At 46.1% G+C, this 20000-nt stretch overlaps 1 protein-coding gene across 2 annotated transcripts in view; it reads left to right on the forward strand.

Annotated features, from left to right (window-relative positions):
* The window catches only part of ntrk3b (neurotrophic tyrosine kinase, receptor, type 3b), a 127775-nt gene that overhangs the window by 83456 nt on the left and 24319 nt on the right, over positions 1-20000 (forward strand). For both annotated transcript variants that reach the window (XM_031587037.2, XM_031587038.2), the window contains exon 12: positions 12347-12535. In XM_031587037.2, the coding sequence (XP_031442897.1) occupies positions 12347-12535 (189 nt within the window). The remainder of the gene's footprint in view (positions 1-12346; positions 12536-20000) is intronic.

Below are 20000 nucleotides of genomic sequence, written 5' to 3' on the forward strand. Positions count from 1 at the left end.
TCCGCGCCGCGCCGCTCCTGGGCCTGGCAAGCCTGGCCGTGCTCCATTTAAAAAGCCCATCCAAACCCTTTCAACTTTAAAGCCCACAGCAACCCACTTCCACCCAGCTCTGGGGGACTCAGGGATCACACACACACACACACACACACACACACACACACACACACACACACACACACACACACACACACACACACACACACACTTCAGCCACGTCTGTGGGACACGTTTCAGTCTGCAATCTCTCACACACACACAGACACAGACAGAATGACACACACACAGACATACACACAGACACAAATGTGCACACTCACACACTCACACACACAAACACACACACACGCACACACTCCCCGTGCTGGGACATTGTATTTAAAAAAAACTATGCTTTGATCTCAGGCAGTTCCAGTTGATCTATCTGTGTGTGTGTTCATTTGTTATTTCTCGACACTGTGCCGGGAATGCTGAAACAGCACGCTTCCGACAACCCAGCGCCTCACGCTGAAAATTAAGTATTAGTTCATTTTTCATTAGTCGGGCCTCACGTGTGATTTATGGCTCTCCATTAGTTGAAATGTCTGTACGATGCGGATGTGTCGACTCCTCTGCTTTACCCTGAAGAGCATCCATATGGAGCAGGGCACGGTCTGCCAGCTGGGGTAATAGCCGCGTAATCGGAGGGGGTAAATTGCGGAGACAGGGTGCGCACGTTTGGATAGCGGGAAACAGTAAATATAGGCACATATGCATCTCGATTTAGCCAAATACTGCATTGCCCCGTCACCTCGCCAACAAACCCTCGCTTGTTTTCTGCTCCGCTGGGGACAAATTGGTCCAATTTGACTTGTCGTGCTCGATAATTAGTGACTATTGTAAAAGTAATTTGCGAAACTCAAGAAAACTGCATCGTACAAAACCCGGTGGCAATTAACTCTGAGATGCAAACGAGTTCCAAGTGAGTGAATGGAGAACGTGGCAGCCAAGGCTCGGAGGTCGCCGTGGAGACGACAGCCTTTCTGTCAGGAGACTGAACGCTCACTCCTTTGATCTGCACATCACTGCCATGGCATCTCTCGCCCAGTACAATAATGCATGCAGAGTACGTGCATCATCTAGGCCAGCCTTGTCATACAGTGTGTCTGGGGCTCGGGTGGTCAGTGTACCACATATTCAGATGCTGTCCAATTAATCTCAGGAAGGAATGACATGATGTACTCCATGGTAAACTAGTCCAAGAAGACCAAACTCAATCTTAACTAACCTAATTCCCCCCGATGTGCTGTTCCCTGCCTGCACTACAGTCTCAGGAAGGAACGATACACACCATCTTGAACTGGAAACACAAGCAACATGACACTCAGTCTGACTAATTTACCCATGTCCTGCTGATTTAGGTTCGTTGTACAATCTCAGGAAAGAATGGCATGTGTCTGTATGTATATATTGTTCGTATAGAAATCTGTGTGTATGTATGTATTATTCATATGGCCAGATGTATGTGTGTCTGTATGTATGTATTGTCTGTATGGGTATGAGTGTGTATCTATATATTGTTCGTACGGGCATGTGTGTGTATGCATATATTGCTGCTGATTTAGGTTCGTTCTACAATCTCAGGAAAGAATGATGACATATGACTTCGATACAATAATTGAACAACACGACACTAAGTCCCAGCTGTCCCAGTGCACCCATGTCATGCCACTAAGGGTCTGTACTCTGACAGGCATGTTGCACTGCAGCAGAGGACACGAGGGAAGCAGTTAGCAGCGGTGGGATCCGGAGTATTCTGGCTCGTGACAGGTGGGAGGATGCAAATAAGGAAGCCTATTCAACTGCAGACTTGCGTGCCGGATTGTGGCATAATGGAAGCACCGCTCGGCAAAGACACAGCCAGGCCGCGAATAGTTCCTAATCGTTTTTAATCCTAAGTGTAAGGAGGGGATCTGCTTCTTTTTTTTTTTTTTTGCTATTGGCCTTGTTGTTTGGAATTCGCCTGCGATAAAAATAAACAAAATAAATATATGCGTTAATGAATAATGAATCCCAGATCAAATGCCCGGCGTGTTTGATTTCTTTAAGTTTCCGTCTTCCTCTTCAGAGGATCAAACCGAAGGCCTCTGCTGGTTGTGTCAGTCAATCTTTTTTTTTTTGTCTCCCTGGTTTGGGTGATATCAGTGCAAACAGAGAGAGAGAGAAGTCTGCCGTCTCAGCTCCCGTCTGTTTACACACCAGCTCTTTCATTTGCTTCTGTTTGATCCCTGGCTTGAATAATAATTGGAATCACTTTTGAGACGCACTGACAAACAGTGCCAACCGCTTGACTTTTTTCCACACGCAGAGCAAATACATTACGAACGCCGAACATACATTTAGTAAACAAAGCGCAAAGTCATGGTGTTTATATATTTTATTGTTTTAAAGTGCAGACTGTCTGAAAGCCATTCTCTGGTTGTTCTGTGGATTGATTCTCTCTTAGGGACTGTTAGGCGAGATCTCGCTCCACCTCAGTAGATGCCAGATGTCAGGGATGTTTGCCACAGAGGTTAGATGTTTTCAGTGCTAACTCAGAATGCCTAGCACACACAAACACACACACACACCCACATACACACACACACACACACACACACACACACACACACACATACAGACACAGGCACACACACATACACAAACACACACACACACACACACACACATATAAAGACCCCCCCCCACCCCCCACACACACACACACACACATACAGACACAGACACATACACACACACACAAACACACACACACACGCACACGCACACGCACACGCACACGCACACACACACACACACACACACACACACACACACACACACACACACACACACACACACACACACACACACATCTCATCCTACTGTGCAGAGAAGTATGTCTCAGAGGATCCCAGGAAGGCCTGGGTGTATCACCATCCTCAGACCCCACAGCACACTCCCTTAGATAACAGGGAGCAGGCTGGAGAGAGAGCCACACATTATCATCCCAGCTTTGTGCATGTGGGAGACTAAACCCCTGCACACAATGCCAGTGCATGTTGATGTTTGATAACAGTGCCGAAGCCTTGCTGTGGTAGGACTGTGGAGATCTAGTAAGTTCCGTGCCTTTCTCTCCCCTCATTTATAAAGTGTGTGAATAGCCTGCATGAGTCATTCCCGTTCTGAAAGACATTCTTTGACTCCCAGCACTGTGTGGGAGAGAAGGGGTTTTTGTCATTTATTTATTTATTTTTATTATTCATGTCATTTATATCTTTTATATTCTGTTTTCAGGAGCTACCCCCACACACCCCCACACACACACACACACACACACACACACACACACACACACACACACACACACACACACACACACACACACACACACACACTTGATCTTCTCTCTGTTTGAATAAGAGCTCAGTGGTTTCTACTATGTGTGTGTGTATTTGTGTCTGTGTGTGTACGTGCGTCTGTGCGTGTATGTAAGCGTGTGTGTTTGTGTGTGTGTGTACGTGCGTGTGTGTGTACGTGTGTGTACGTGTGTGTATGTCTGTGTGTGTGTGTAAGTGTGTGTGTGCATGTATGTACGCGTGTGTGTTTGTGTGTTCCGCTCGACTGAGGCTGTACCTTCCAGGGGCTTCACCTCCAGGGCGTTTTGCTGACGTGTGTCGCTCCATTGTGCTGTAGGGCAGTGCGTTGAGAGAAAGGGCCTCTGTGGGTCTGAGGCAGGAGCCTGGAGGGAGTTTGGGATGTCGGATGTGGGCATGGCTTGAGGGGAAAGTTGGCTTATTTATCCTTTGTATATGTTATACACAACCTCTCACACACGCCTTCTCTGTCTTACTCTCACACACTATTTCATACACACTAAGACGCGTAGACACACACACACACACAGGCACACTCTACCTTGAGACTGCGCTTGCTCTGTACTGTCCATCCCTTGTTAACAATAAAGACAAAATATGTATTTCAGTTTATCAGTGCCTTGCAGCGATACGGCAAACTGCATATGTTTAGTATTCCTCTCTCTTGTTCTCTTTTACACATCATTTTCAGAAATTAAACCCCATTTGTTTGTCAGTGGCAGTTATCTCCACTGGGCTCTGGTTTCTCTGTTTGAGAGTTAGTCTGCAATCATGAGAGCACTAATCATCTAAAGACTCCCCGGAGCCCGCAGACACTCGCTCCTCTTGAATTATGCAAAAAGGTGTGGAGGAGCAGGGGGGGGAAACAACAACAACAACAAAAACAAACAAACAACGCCGCCGCCGCTCGGCCCATGGTGCGAGGACACCTGGTGGTGGCGGCGTCCTGTCGTCTCATCTCGTCCTGTCTCCTGATGGCCAGAGGACGGGCCTGCTGTCTCTGGGAGGAACTGGGAGGAGGAGGAGGAGGGGGTGGATGAGGAGGAGGGGGGGGGGGGGGGGGGGGGGCATTGGTGGATAATGTTTATTTGAAAGCTCAAGAGAAGAAGGCTGCTTAGCCCCAGCAGAAGATAAGCCTCCGGCCATGTTCGCCAGCCAGAATTTCAACTGTGTATGTGTGTGTGTGTGTGTGTGTGTGTGTGTGTGTGTGTGTGTGTTTTCTCCGCCTGTTGTGCTGTGCTGTATTATTTGTTTGTTTGTGTGTTTGTTTGTTTTTTCTTTGTTTTGATTTTTTTCATCCCTTCTTTCAGATTTCACATTTGAGATGGGTATGAAAATGACCCAGTGGAGAACATGCAGTAGGATGAGAGAGAGAGAGAGACAGATAGACAGGGAGAGAGAGAGAGAGAGAGAGAGAGAGAGAGAGAGGTTTGAAAACGGCCTTGTGGTGAGTGCACGGCAGGACGAGAGAGAGAGGGATACAAAATGGGCTTGTGGTGAGTGTGCGGCAGGACGAGAAAGAGGGGGAGAGGGGGAGGGAGAGAGAGAGGAAGGGATATGAAATCGGCCTGTGGTGAGTGCACGGCAGGATGCTAAACAGCGGCGCATTGGCATGGAAATGAGGCTGTGGCCAAAACAAGGATGGTTATGAGAAATTGAGAGAGAGAGAGAGAAAGGATGAATAAATGGAGGAATAGAAACAGGGAGAGAGTGGGAGGGAGGGAGGACAAGAAGAAGAGACAGACAGAGAGAGAGAGAGAGGGATATAGAAAGACAGAGAAAGAGAGGAAGAGAAGATGGAGAGAAAGAGTGGTAGACATGTGAGCTGGAGAGAGTAGGGAAGCATAGAGAGGAGCATAACGATGGAGAAAGGGAAGAGGAGAAACGAAAGGTGTAAGAGATGAGAGAAAGAGAGGGTGGCGAGCTGAGAAGGACAGGAGAATGAGGGAAGAGAAGAAGACAGGCAGAGAGGAGAGCAGACGAAGTGACATCAGCACCTGGCATTGTGGGTGGAAAAACATCCATTTACCAGATAAAAAGGGGAGCAGGACAGAAGGAGGGAGGGAGTAACAGAAAGAGTGAAAGAGAGAGAGAGAGAGAGAGAGAGGGAGAGAGAGAGAGAGAGAGAGAGAGAAAGAGAGAGAGAAATGTGCATATGCTAATTTAGTTGTTATTGAAAGACTGTCAGTGCTGGTGTGGACTGGAGGCGTTGTTCCATAGTAGGCGTTTGTATTCTCTCTCTCTCCCTCTCTCTTGATCTCTCTCTCTTGTTATGTAAAAGCAGAAATCTGATGTGTGTGTGTGTGTGTGTGTGTGTGAGTGTGTGTGTGTGTGTGTGTGTGTGTCTGTGTGTCTCTGATGCTTATTCTATGCCCCAGTAGTTTCCTGTATGAGAACCCAAATGGCTGGAGAAGCTCCTTCACTGTAATATCTGAGCCAGATAAAGCCGCATTGAGATGTATGTAAGATGCATGTGAAATGCACGTGAAGCTGGAAACAAACATGGGGGATTCCCTCACAGCCCCTCAGTGCTGCCCCCTCCTGACGTGGCCCTGATTTCGCTCCGGTCTGACACTGATGTGATATGGATCTGATAGAACTGGGTCAGCTGCTCGTGTTCCTTCTGACCAATAACCCGCATCTTCGGCTGCCACTCACAGAGGTGGAGGCGGAGCCAGGTGCCACACTCTTCCTGTTGGTGCCAGAGACTGGAGTGCTGGGGATGGGCCCCCCCCCCATGACTGATGACTCTGGCTCTGGCTCTGGCTCTGGCTCTGGCTCTGGCTCTGGCTCTGGCTCTGGCTCTGGCTCTGGCTCTGGCTCTGGCTCTGGCTCTGGCTCTGGCTGTAAATGGAGGTATTTTTAGATGGGAGGTTGGTGTGTGTGTGTGTGTGTGTGTGTGTGTGTGTGTGTGTGTGTGTGTGTGTGTGTGTGTGTGTGTGTGAGAGAGGGAAACACTTGGGTGCGTGGGCATGGTGATTGGCTGGGCCAGCCTGTGTGATTTCTCACTTCCTGGTGCCTATTACCCCTACAGTCACAGGGCCTGTTTCTGTTACTACACGCACGCACCCACGCACGCACGCATGCAGCCACGCACGCACGCACGCACACACACACACACACACACACACACACACACACACACACACACACACACACACACACACACACACACACACATACACACACAAATACACACGCCATCCCCTCCATCTCACAAACACATACTCTCACACACACTCCATCTTTTTTGTCATACTTGTATGCCGCTTTTGTGAACCTCACCTGCTGCCAGGCTTTCACTGAGAAGGACTGTCTGCTTTGAGCTGAGATAAAATGTTTGACAGTCACTACAAACTGCAGCGATGGACGCTACTTGGACGCTCCTCAGAATATGATTCCGTGGCTGAGGTAGGCCTTATCTGCTTGAGCTATGAACAACCTGTGTTTTACTGTAATTGTATGTCCAGGCAAATTGATACATGTTTGCCTTTGCTTCATCTTTGGTATTTATTTTGGCTCGGGGCTCGCCGTGGAGCGTGATTCATCGGAAGACAGGCTTTTTAATACTCTGATAATGTCTGGGTTAGCGTGGTTCTCATCCATCTCGCAGACACTGTCTTCATGCGTGGAGATTCGACTGGAGACTGGAGAGGATGGGGGCTCAGAACACACACTAAGTGCTCTTGCTGCCCCCAAGCAGCCCCTCACCATCCCAGCCCGAACAGAACAGAGAGGGGTCAGGGCAGATGGAGGGTAGCAGAATTTTAAGAAGAGTGTAAGAGAACACACTGGAATGGAACAGAACAGGACAGAATAGAATGGAATGGAAAGCACTGGAATGGTAAAGATGAAATGGAACAGACCTGACTGAAATGGAATAGAACTGATTTAAACAGAAGTGAAAGAATGGAAGAGAAATAACCAGAAACAGAACTGAATAAAAAAAGAGAGGAATGGAACAAAAATAAACTATACAAAATTGAATGGAGGATAGTGGGGGGAAAAAAAAACCAAAATGTTTGTTCCTTTGGGATCCGGCTCTCTCCCCCACTCTGTCCTTTTGAAATGTTCCTGGTGGTGGGCCTGGGTATGTGTTTGTGCTGGAGTGAGTGATCGAAGAGAGAGAGAGAGAGAAAGAGAGAGAGAGAGAGAGAAAGAAAGAGACAGAGAGGAGAGATAGATAGAGCAAGCGGACGAGTGCACTCACATGGGACATGCTGTCGGTGGTGGTAGTGGGCCTGCGCGGGTCCGTGACTGATTTACTGAGTGGCAAATTAAGGTGCATGTTCTCCCAGCACCCCGAGATAACCTTGACTGTTCTCAGCTGCCGCACACAGCCATGCGGGGTTGGCTCCATTATCCCAGGCTGCAGCGTGCCCGCCTGAGCACAGACACACACACACTCTCACTCATGTACCCGCTCGCCTGCCTGCCCGCCTCAGCAAAGACACACACATGCACACACGCGTATATACCCACCCGTCTGCATGCCTGCCTGAGCAGAGACAAAGACACACACACACACACACACACACACACACACACACACACAGAGAGAGGGAGGGAGAGAGAGGATGTGCTGCCCTGCCAGCTAATGCTGTCAGCCGTGTCAAGGGCAGGCTTGTCATTCCTCCTTGCATTCCTGCATTCATTCATTCATTCACTCACTGTTGCTGCCTCTTCCCCTTTGATGGCTTTGCATATGTGTGTATGTGTGCGTATGCATGTGTATCTACCGTGTGTGTGTGTGTGACCGTATGTACGCCATGTTTGCTTATACGTATGTATGCATGTATGTATGAGGTGGGTGAGTTGGCTGCTGACAATATTGACTTGTTTCCTGAGGATGCAGGAATCTGATTCTTTGAAGTCAGTCAAGCAGATGGGCACACGATGGGTCTGTTACTGTTACACACTCACGTAGGTCCCTCGTCACTCAAGCCAGAAAATCATTTGTGCGTGTGTGCGTGTGTGTGTGTGTGTGAGAGAGTGTTTGGAGTTTGTTTGGAGATCTCAACAAATAGAGGAACTCACCACTGGCCCATCCGGTGGCGTTTGTCCTGTGATGATGAGTAGCGATGTGTGTGCGTGTGTGTGTGTGTGTGTGTGTGTGTGTGTGTGTGTGTGTGTGTCTGTCTCTGTGTGTGTGTGTGTGTGTGTGTGTGTGTGTGTGTGTGTGTGTGTGTGTGTGTGTGTGTGTGACCGTGGGACTCCTCTATAGCTTCTCACAGCTGTTGTTTCAGCAGAGTGGGCCTCACACCCTATCCATTTAAATTAGCTGTCTGCCCCTCGTGTAATTAAACAGAGAAAAATGGGACTTTTTTTTTACATCGATCTAGTCCATAATCACACATAATATCACTGTCATATTTATTACCGCCATCCCTGATGTCTGGGCACAATAGCAGTGGCAGTAATTCAGTGGGGTTTGCCCACTCTAAATGCTTCAGGGGTGTGTGTGTGTGTGTGTGTGTGTGTGTGTGTGTGTGTGTATGTGATGTTTCTGCTAGAGATAGATAACTATGAAGGGTGTCTGTGTAAGTGAGTATGGGCGTGTGTTGTGAAAGACACAAAGATACCTGGTCATCCTGCCATCTTCACAGTTGTATGTGTGAGTGAGTGTGTGTGTGTGTGTGTGTGTGTGTAGGAGTCTATCTGTCTCATTCAGCTACCTTTTCAGTCTCCATGTCTGTATTGATCATTCTCTTCTTCACTTCTCACACACACACACACACACACACACACACACACACACACACACACACACACACACACACACACACGGTCTGTCTGGGGACTCACACTGCAAGAGTCACTACTCATTAACTCTCATATTCTCACACTTTCAATGCGTTTCTTTCACTCTAATCTTCTCTCTCTCCTTCCCTCGCTGCCTCCCTCTGTCCCCGTCTGTCTGCATGTGATAAGGGTTAAATGTTTAATAGTCTGATTTCACTAACATTGCTCAGTTCATCTGCTGTATGTGATGCAACCCATGCACACACACTCTCTCTCTCCCTCTCTCTCTCTCTCTCTTTCTCTCTCTCTCTCTCTCTCTCTTTCTATCTCTCTATCTCCCTCACCCACATTCACACACTCCTGCGGCCATCATCTTGACCCAACCCCCGCAGACTCTGGTGTGGGCTTTTTAGTATGCAGCAGAGACAAAACCAGTTCTGGCAGTAGGAGACTCACCATCAGAACACACACGCACACACACACACACACACACACACACACACACACAGTACAGAGCAAGTTCTGGCAGTAGGAGACTTACCATTAGAGCACTAACACACACCCACAGACACGCACACACACACACACACACACAACACACACACACACCGTACAGAGCAAATTCTGGCAGTAGGAGACTTACCATCAGAACACGCACGCACACAGACACACACCACACACACACACAGTACAGAGCCAGTTCTGGCAGTAGGCGACTCACCAACAGAGCTCTCTCTCTCTTTCTCTCTCTCTCACACACACACACACACACACACAGAGAGAGACACAGATACATACACAAACACACACACTGTGCTATCTGTTCACACTACATTTATTGAATCTCGCCAGTTTTTGATGAAATATAAATAAGAATCTTTTTCAACCTTCCCCCTTTCCCTAACTTTTAACTTAACTCCACAAACAGTCTGATACAAACCGCAAACATACAGGCTTCTTAAAGCCAGCCATGGTGTGAATAAAAAAAAATATGACAGGAACAACGAAAATCTCCCACATATTCACGTACACCATGTTTTTTATCATTGACCTCCCCCCCCCCCCCCCGCTTGATCTCTCTTTCGTTCTTTCTCTCTCTCTGTCTTTGTTTCCCTCTCTCTTCCCCGTCTCTCTGTTGATCAGTATTGACTAGAATACTGATGAGCTGTTTTAAAATGCTGCTGTAGTCGAGTGGATATTAAAACAAGCTCCACACCTGGACGCCCCCCCCCCCCTCTCTCTTTCTCTCCCTTCCTCTTTCTCTCTCTCTCCCTCTCTTTCTCTCTCTCTCTCCCTGTCTTTCTTCCTCCCTCTCTCACCCCCCTCTTTCTCCCTCCCTCCCTCTCTCCCTTCCTCTCTCTCTCTCTTTCTCTCCCTTCCTCTCTCTCTCTCTCTGTCTCTCCGTGGAGCCACAATAGGATTAGCAGTACTCACTGTGACTCCACTGCACTGCACTGCCTTATGCATTAAAGAAACTCAAGATATCCCCCTATCCTCTCTTCCGTCTCGGATGTTTTCCCTTTTAATACACCTATAAACAAAATGCTCTATGGGTTTTAGTGCGTCTGTGTTAAAACCTCCACTGCCTGCTTTCAGAAAACGCCATAAATATTGACAGCCTTTTTTCTTCCCTGCTGTTTGTAGCCGTTTGTCACGCAGTGAGCTTTTAGAGTTCACTGGAGGCTGGCATCTCATTGTGATTTAGCCTGTGCTGGCATTATCAGCTGAGTGACAGATCTGAGTCCTGTGCATGGGACGGGCAGGTTCCAGACATGTCACACGGTCCGTATGCTTCAAAACCTCAGGCTATGCCAGCGGACTGCGAGAGTGTTGGTTTGTTTCTCTTAACCTTCCTCTGTGGGCACTAACCATTCATTCACCCGTGTTCACAAGGGGTTTCCTCCAGTAAGAACCCCAACAGAAAAAACATGCAAAATAACAGAACACATGTCCATCCCTGACCAAAGATGGACAGTTCACTTCACTTGGTCCCCGGGCGCTACAAGCTGCCCACTGCTCCTGGGGGGTCCTTGAGGAAGGACAGTCCAGGATGGGAAAAAGCAGAAACTAAATTCACCGCGATCTCAGGCTTACCTGCGTGTGTGTGTGTGTGTCCTGTGTCGCCTCCATATATGCACGTGTGTGTTCCAGTGTGTCGTGTGTGCCATTAAAAACCTGACAAAGGTCTTAATTATTATTATTATTATTAGTCACGGCCCACATTCCTGTAATACTGTCTGTGTATGTTTGCTATGGTAAGTCGTACGTACAATTGAAAGGAATTAAGTTGAATTGAATTGAGAGAGAGAGAGAGAGGGAGGGCGGGGGGGGGGAGGGGGGTTGGAGACTAAAAAAAGCAGAAGGCCTGAAGAGTTATCCTTCATGTGCTTAAGCTCCGCTGTTGCTGTTAAATCTGCAGACCGTCTCAATTGAGTATCTTTGTGACCCCAAGTGACCCCATCACATGGCCTGACACTAGCCAGTGCAACACGATAGGTGTTTTGCAGTGTGTGGAACATGGCTAATGCTGTCTGACGAATGAGAATGAGCTTCTTGATGGCTGTCAGTGCTGATGTGAGCGTTTTTGTTTGAGATGAATGCACCGGTTCATTCAGTGCACCTTCAGATATTTGATTTTGTTGTGAGTAAATCAAATCTATCCGTGAAGGGGGAAAGATATGGCTGCCAACATCCGTTCAAAATTGCACATCTTTTAACAACCCTGGGGAATTCAGAGACTCTTCCTATCAGATTTAGAAACTTTGAGGCAATGTCCGTCTCCTTCTATGCTCAAATAAGTCACTTGATCCAATTGGTTTCCCTGTTGTTGCTGTTGTTGTTTCATTATTAAATAACATCTGAATCATGTCAGTTCATGTCCATAGAATTAAATAATAACACAGCACAGTCATTGGGGTTTCTATGCAAATACAGGCCTTGAGCATGATGGCAGTCGTGCATTGGGAGCATGGTACATATATCAGCCATATACTGTACATGCAGACTACTTTTCTAGTGTTACAACCAAAGCGTAACAAGCAAATCTCATCGTTACTTCATCCCTTTTTACAGAGCTGACTGCTTGAATTCTATATCACTTAAGTCACAGTTCAATTCAGTGAGCTTTGTTGACTTGAATAAGCTTGAATTGTCTTTTCCATTGTCATAAAAATCTGTGTAGGAGTGAAGTTTCTCTGTCTCTCCACACCTAGGTCCAGTGGCGGTCATCAGTGGCGAGGAAGACTCCGCCAGCCCTCTTCATCACGTGAACCATGGCATCATCACTCCGTGCACGCTGGACGCCGGTCCGGACGCAGTGGTCATCGGTATGAGCCGAATCCCAGTGGTCGAGAACCCCCAGTATTTCAGACATGGACATAACTGCAACAAGCCCACCACCTGTGAGTGCTCACACACCCACACACACATACACACACACACACAAACACACACACACACAATCACAGGGGCATACACACACACTCCAAAACACACAAGCATATGCACAACACACACACACACACACACACACACACACACACACACACACACACACACACACACAAACACACACACGGTCATCTGAGGAGAACAGCCATCTGAGTTTTTTGGGTAATGAGATTTTTGGAAAAAATCCAATAAAGATTGAAGTTTATTACATTAGGTCCAATGGAGGAATGAACAGCAAGTGAGAAATGAAATGAGAATCACTTCAATAACAGAGGAGACCCAAGAGCAGCATCTGTTTCTCTGCACTGTATTCTGAGTTCAGAGCCTGTTACTGAACACTGTATGTGTGTGTGTGTGTGTGTGTGTGTGTGTGTGTGTGTGTGTGTGTGTGTGTGTGTGTGTGCGTGCGTGTGTGTATGTGTATGTGTGTGAACGCAAGTGTCCCTGTGTGAGTGTGTGTGTGTGTGTCTGTGTATGTGTGTGCATGCCAGTGTCCCTGTCTGTGTGTGTAAGTGTGTGTGAGTGTGTCTGCTGTGTGTGTGTGTGTGTGTGCGTGTGTGCATGTGTGTGTGTGTGTGTGTGTGCGTGTGTGTGTGCATGTGCGTGTGAGATTAAGGTTGTATACTGTAGAGGTGCCTCTGTGGCATCTCGTCTGGGGGGAAAGATATTCAGTGTCACCTTTCCTGGCCACTTCTGGAAGAAGCCAGCAGATTTGGCTGAGCGGCGCTGAGCTTCACTGAGCTGCGCTGTGCTGAGAGCATCCTGCACTCCTGCACTCCTGCGCTGGGCTGGGTTGTGTGACTCCTCTCCTCTCCAAACAGGGCCATCTGATGAGATAGGCGCCTCATCCTTTTGTTCTCCAAATGGCTTTTGTCCTGGACAGGGTTCAGGCATCTGCTCAGCCAGTTTATTGTATTAGACTATTTTGTGTAGATCTGTGTGTGTGTGTGTGTGTGTGTGTGTGTGTGTGTGTGTGTGTGTGTGTATGGAGGGGGGGGTGTACTTGTGTGTGTGTGTGTGTGTGGGGGGGGGGGGGGGCATGTCTGCCTCTGTATGTGTGTGTGTGTAAAAATAAACAATGGTGCTAGTTCGCCTTGCTAATCTGGCTGGCACCCAGTCTGTAAACAGATTTTGGAACACACATTGCTTCAGCAGATTTCTACTGATTCCATTTGAGGACACATTTGGAGTGCACGTCCTTTGCGATGCAGGGTTACTGTTGAGGTGCGTGTCTCCTAGGTAACACTTTGCACTGCATAGCTATTGTTACATTGTCACCATACCATTAGGAACAATGAAGTGCACTACTGACATTTACATGGCATGTGCATTTAGACATCAGGAAGATGCTTTTGTCCAAAGTGACTTTGATGGACTTTGGTGCAGATGCACATTTCCAGTGGCAGGTAACTGTAATTGTCAGTGCTGTACAGTAGTATGCTATAGTCTGCTACAGCTAGTATGCAGTAGTATGCTAGTCTCAATCCCAGTCGTAACCCTAGTCTCTACTCTAACCCTAACTTTAGTTTCTATGTAAATACAGTATCATTATGCTTTCTCTCCTCTCTGTCTGATGTGTTTTGATGCTCATGATAGCATAAGTACAGTGTAATACAGGCTTTGGAATAGGAAGTATGGCAACAAAACATGTTCTCCAAGTCTAAAGGCAGTGGGATGAACTCAACACATCTCTTCTAATAATCTACAACACTCCCCCTACTGTGGCTGTGGAGCCAGCATGTTCAGTTTGTTTCTACAACTGTCACATTCTTTTAAGTCTGTTACAGCATGCTGTGTGGTGTGTGTGGTTGTGTGTGTGTGCGTGTGTGTACGACAGTGAGGCAAGCATGTTCAGTTTGTTTCTACAGCAAACACACTCTTTTAAGGCGTGTCGTCTTCTTGGATCAGTGGTGTTGCTGTAGTTTGATGGTGTGGTGTTAACACGCGCTGGCACTAGCCCTGGCGTCCGCTGTTTCCTCTGTTCTCACACAAACAAGAATTGCATCAGGCAGCACTGATCATTTCACCATCACACACATAGACACACAACACAAACAGACATTCACACATAAACACACACACAGTCACACACACACACTCTATCTATCTCTCTCGCTCTCTCTCACACACACACACACACACACACACACACACACACACACACACACACACACACACACACACACACACACACACACACGTCTCTGTCTCCCATGGGACTGAGGACCATTCCACAGGTTTGGTGAGAGATATTCTTTTCTTCGTTTAGATGACAGTTTTCATCCGCTTGCACCTCCTCTGAAGCATTTATTTATTTACTTTTTTTTCCCCTCTTTTTATGCCTGTGGCAATCAAGCCCTAAAAATAAACATCTATTTCTTGCTCCAGCAACAACAGAAGTCAAGGAGGGCTTGATAGCTATGTGGTGGAAATAATGCCCCATGTGCTGATTAGGTAGGAGGTGCCACAGAGGGAGAAGAGGACCAGAAAATAACTCCTCAGAGAGAGCAACAGAGAGACAGAGAGAATGAGAGAAGGAGAGAAGGAGAGATAGAGAGATAGAGAGAGAGCAGGAGAAAGAGAGAGAGCTCTCCGACTGCACATTTCAGATTGAGAGAGCCAGTTTAAAATTATTACTCCACTATTATCAAACTGCAAGACACAGAGAAGCGCTGGGAACCATCTGACATCATTACCAGCAGAGACCAGGGCTGCTGGGCTCATTATTATAGTCCTCAATGATGGCAAGAGAAGATTATCTGACAGTGTTATTGGCAGCAGTAGTAGTGTATCAGTACTACTGTATCAGAGGTAGTAGTAGTAGTAGTAGTGTATCAGTAGTAGTGTATCACTGGTGGTAATAATAGTAGTGTATCAGTGGTAGTAATGGTAGTACTGTATCAGTGGGAGTAGTAGTAGTATCAGTAGTAGTAGTAGCATAGCACTGGTAGTAGTGCCAGTAGCAATGGGAGCAACAGCTGCGGCAGCTACAGTTACAGCAATAGCAGTAGTAGCAGCAGCAGTAGTAGTAGTAGCTTCAATAGCAGCAGAAACAGCAGTAGTAATAGTAATAATAGCAGTAGCTCCAATAGCAGCAGTAGCAGCAGCAGTAGTAGTACCCACAATAGCAGTAGTAGTAGCAGTAGATGCACAGCACTGGTAGAAGTGTCCCTCGACACTGTCTCTGCTCTCACCCCAGTGTGACTTCACCCTGTAGGGCCACAAAGGAAATGATAGTCTGACCCTGATGGCTACTGTCCCTTGTAGCCTGGCTGGCCCCTCAGTGTTTGAACTCTAAGTATAGGGCAATTATGAGCATATGGGTTATGGTGTAATGCTAGCTCATTAGCCCAGGCCCATACTGTTGCATGTGTTGAAGAACAGCTGTGGTATTACATGCTAATTCCACATGCATGATTTGGCCAAATGCTAAACTAATCTCTGTTCATAATGCTATGGGGCTCACAGAGAAAAGGGGGTGGGGGAAATAATGGGAAAACTTCCACAGAAAGGGAGGGATAGACACGCAGAGGCATGGTTTTGAGAGAGAGAGAGAGAGAGAGATAGCTTTCTTGTTCACTGTGAGAAGTACCAACCACCCAAATTTTGAAGTCCTTGACAAAAATGTAAAAAAGGCTGTCCTCACAAGAGAGGGACCTTCAGCCTTCATAACCTGAGTTACTCTAGTTTAACCTAAACGTAAATATATTTAATGTTTCTGTACATGTATACATACACAATGTATATATGTATAATATATAATATGTATTTGTTTGTTTTATCCTGTAATATATTTATTTTATGTAGGTTTAAGTCTATGTAAGTTGTATGTTAGATTTCTTGTTCCTTGTATTCCTTATCCTTTGTATCACTGCTTTGGCAGTCGAATGCTTTATTTGTCATGCCAATGAAGCACTTTGAATTGAACTGAATTGAATCGAGAAAAATGATCAGGGAGAACGAATGAGAGTGATAGAGAGACATAAAGCAAGAGATTGAACAAAAAGGAGAGGGAGATGTCTGTTTGTGCACCTGCATCTCATGTCGTCTGCTAGTGCCATATACCGAGTTGCTTACTCATTTTTTGGAGGATGAAAAGGTATTTATTTCATAATGGAGTTTCTTTGGAGATGTAAATTAGTTCTGTGCCTGGCTTTCTATTGTCAGTAAACTCTCAGGTAGAGGAATATCTAAGTAGATTGCAAACATCACATTGTGGTCACTGGTTTTCTGAGGATGTATTATGAGGCAATACAGTGAAATGCCCATACATTCTGAACACACACACACACACACACACACACACACACACACACACACACACACACACACACACACACATACACACACTCTCTCTCACTCTCTCTTTTTCTCTCTCTCTCTGGCACACACACACACACACACACGACACAGCGGCACGTTTGGACAGGGCCTGATATTCCCAGCAGGATTTCTCTGTGTGACACTCGGGCCTCTCGCTGTCCTGACGAGGTCTACAGCGCTGCTGCAGGAATCTCACATTTAGCCTTGATGAATAAGTCAGTGCTGGCGTGTGAATTATACATCCACCCAAACCCCCGGCTGCCGGCTGACGGATGGGCACCGCGGCCACGCCAGGGCGGCTAGATCACCGCGTATGAGAGCAAGGTGGTATCATTAGCACACCGGCGCTCCGAAGGAAGGGGAGAAGAAGAGAATGATGATGATGATGATGATTGTGAGGAAGAGAGGGAAAAAGATGAAAAATGTCTTCATTCAAGCACACCTTGATATAAAAATTATGAACATTAAAATCCCATTTGGATCCAACGGAGGCAATGGTTAGGATGATTAAAATCTGCCACGAGAGAAAAGAAATTGATCGTACATAAAATGGATGGTACTGGACACTGGGGCAGATGTAACACGTTAGCACCCGTTTTAGGTGTAATTTCAGCGTAATGTGAGGAGATACACAGGGAGAGACTTATTACGTATTCTGTTGTGTGTATGAATACTTTGGGGTGTTTTTATATTTATGTTTTTATGTCCACAAACAATGGACGCAGTATTCCCAACACCAGTTTTGCTCATTTGTACCATTTAAAAAACAACCTTGACTTTTGTTTATGTCTTTATATGTCTTGCATCTCTTTTTCACTTTATCCACTTCCCTAGGTGTAGCTACCTGCTACACTATTGATTTGGTTTCTTTCAGCTGCACAAATAGTCTTAGTATGTTTTGTGTGTGTGTGTGTGTGTGTGTGTGTGTGTGTGTGTGTGTGTGTGTGTGTGTGTGTGTGTGTGTGTGTGTGTGTGTGTGTTTGTGTGTGTGTGTGGTGTAGTATTACTGCCCTACTACTGTCCTGTATTATCTCTCAGTATGATGACACCTGGTTAGCATGTAGATCCATTTCCAGCAGATCCATTATATCACTCAGTTGTGTTTCCATTAAAATGCACCCATGATTGCAGGCACTGCAAATTACAATTAGAGGGCGGTGACATGGGTTAATTATGCGATCAGCCATAGGTTTAGTACATTCATTCACTTTCAGCAGACTGGCCAAGTCGCTGTGTGTGCTGCGCTCTCCAGGGTACATACATCTGTCCCTCAGAGACTAAAGTGTGTAAAGAAATGGTCAGATAACTAACTTACACTGTTGTGTCATCATCATATTAGTGAAATCACTTTAGAACCGACTGCTAAATAAAGCGTGACGAAATTTGCCATGAATTTATTGTCAAATCTGTCAGGTAATTTATTTTCAGTTTACCTGTTTAAGCGGCGGTATTGGCTTCGGCGCTCGTCTTCAAACCACCACCTCCCCTCATGCCTCCCATCTTCCTCGGTTAAGAATGGAAAAGGTGTTTGCAGGGATAACTCTTGACTCCTGCCTGCGCAGTCGACTCCTGCGCCATCCCTGAGAAATACCTCAGGACCCTGGCTAGACACCTCACCAAACACGTTTACTACTCACTTCTCTTTTTAATTATCCCTTTTTTCCCCATTTAAATGAATGGTGGAACGTTTGCCTATTGTGACGCTACATGCTCTGCCGGCTTTAGACTAGATAGGCCGATGGTAGTTGGTGAACAAGTAACCAATGTCATTGTTATGTTAACATATCTGGCTGGTTATCAGAGATTTTTTCCCGAACCAAAGATTTTAGAGCGTGAAGCTCCCGACACTGTTATATACATGTTCTACCGTAGGCTCCGCAATTCATCTGGCACATGCTAGGAAGTTTGAAAATAGACGTTTTAAAGTGGTTGAATTGAATTTATGTCAGAGATTTGGTTTAAACCACGCTAATAGTAACTGAGTTAGCCTCGTATGGTCACAGGAATTACTTTGCCAACCCTTGGCTAATCTGTTCCACACCAAGACATCAACAACATTTAATATGATGATTGAATTACAGTGGAGACTGGCAATCAGGGTGATTTCTCTGAATCACAGAAAACAACGGCAGCAAATCGTTTGATGTTTAGTCATATGAATGTAAAAAACTTTGCCAGACTCCATAGTTATATGCATGACGTGCAGTAGGTAGAATGTCAGCTCCACAATTTATCTGGCACACCTAGAAAGATATGGAATTGGACTTTGGTATTCCCTGCAACAGTTTTTCTTGTCCAGTAACTAAATCCATACATAAATTAATAGATTGCTTGGCAAGCACGTAGGAATGAATGATACCCAGCCACAATCAGAATACATAAATCACCTTATCCCTGTTGGAGGGGAAATCAAATCCATCAAACAGATACTTTATTTGATTTAAAGGTTGTTTATGTTGGGAAGTTGAACCCGAGCTACATTCATCATGGGTGGGACAGGAATCTGGTCCTTAAAGTGGTTGGCTATTTTTGTCCATCAGTGAGTGGAACCCTGACAGAAACAACAGGGAGTATTTCAAATTTCCATAAAAAGTACGGCACACAATGGATGAAGAATGTGTACTCTAAGAACCTTCAGGCCTGCCTGCACATGTGTGATTGTCAGTGGTTCAGGGTTGTGCACAGTCATTTGGTTTAAACTAAGTCTGAAGCTCACCTCTATTTTACTGGACAGAAAACAAATTTATCATGAGTGTAACGGCACGTTCATGATTTCTTATAACGTACATTTCTGTACATTTCAATGGAGTTGTGCCTATAATGGCTTAGGCCCTAGGGTATCAAAACTAAAGGTCTCATCTGACTAGCTGGGTGAGGGTACTTTTGCCCTCATACCTATATAGAATCTATACATTGATTAACAAATATCAACTCTGCTTTGGAGGGCGCACAGTTATGTGATTGATATGTGTGTTACGGTGCAGTGCTGTGTAGTGAGTAAACCTCACTGCCAACATGTTAAGAGATGTGTTATAGCGACACTAGCACCCTTAGGTTTTAGCCTCCTAGCTAGCACGCCCGCCTCCCATGTCT

This window comes from Clupea harengus, chromosome 20 (assembly GCF_900700415.2).
Source record: "Clupea harengus chromosome 20, Ch_v2.0.2, whole genome shotgun sequence".
In the NCBI taxonomy this organism is placed as follows: domain Eukaryota; kingdom Metazoa; phylum Chordata; class Actinopteri; order Clupeiformes; family Clupeidae; genus Clupea; species Clupea harengus.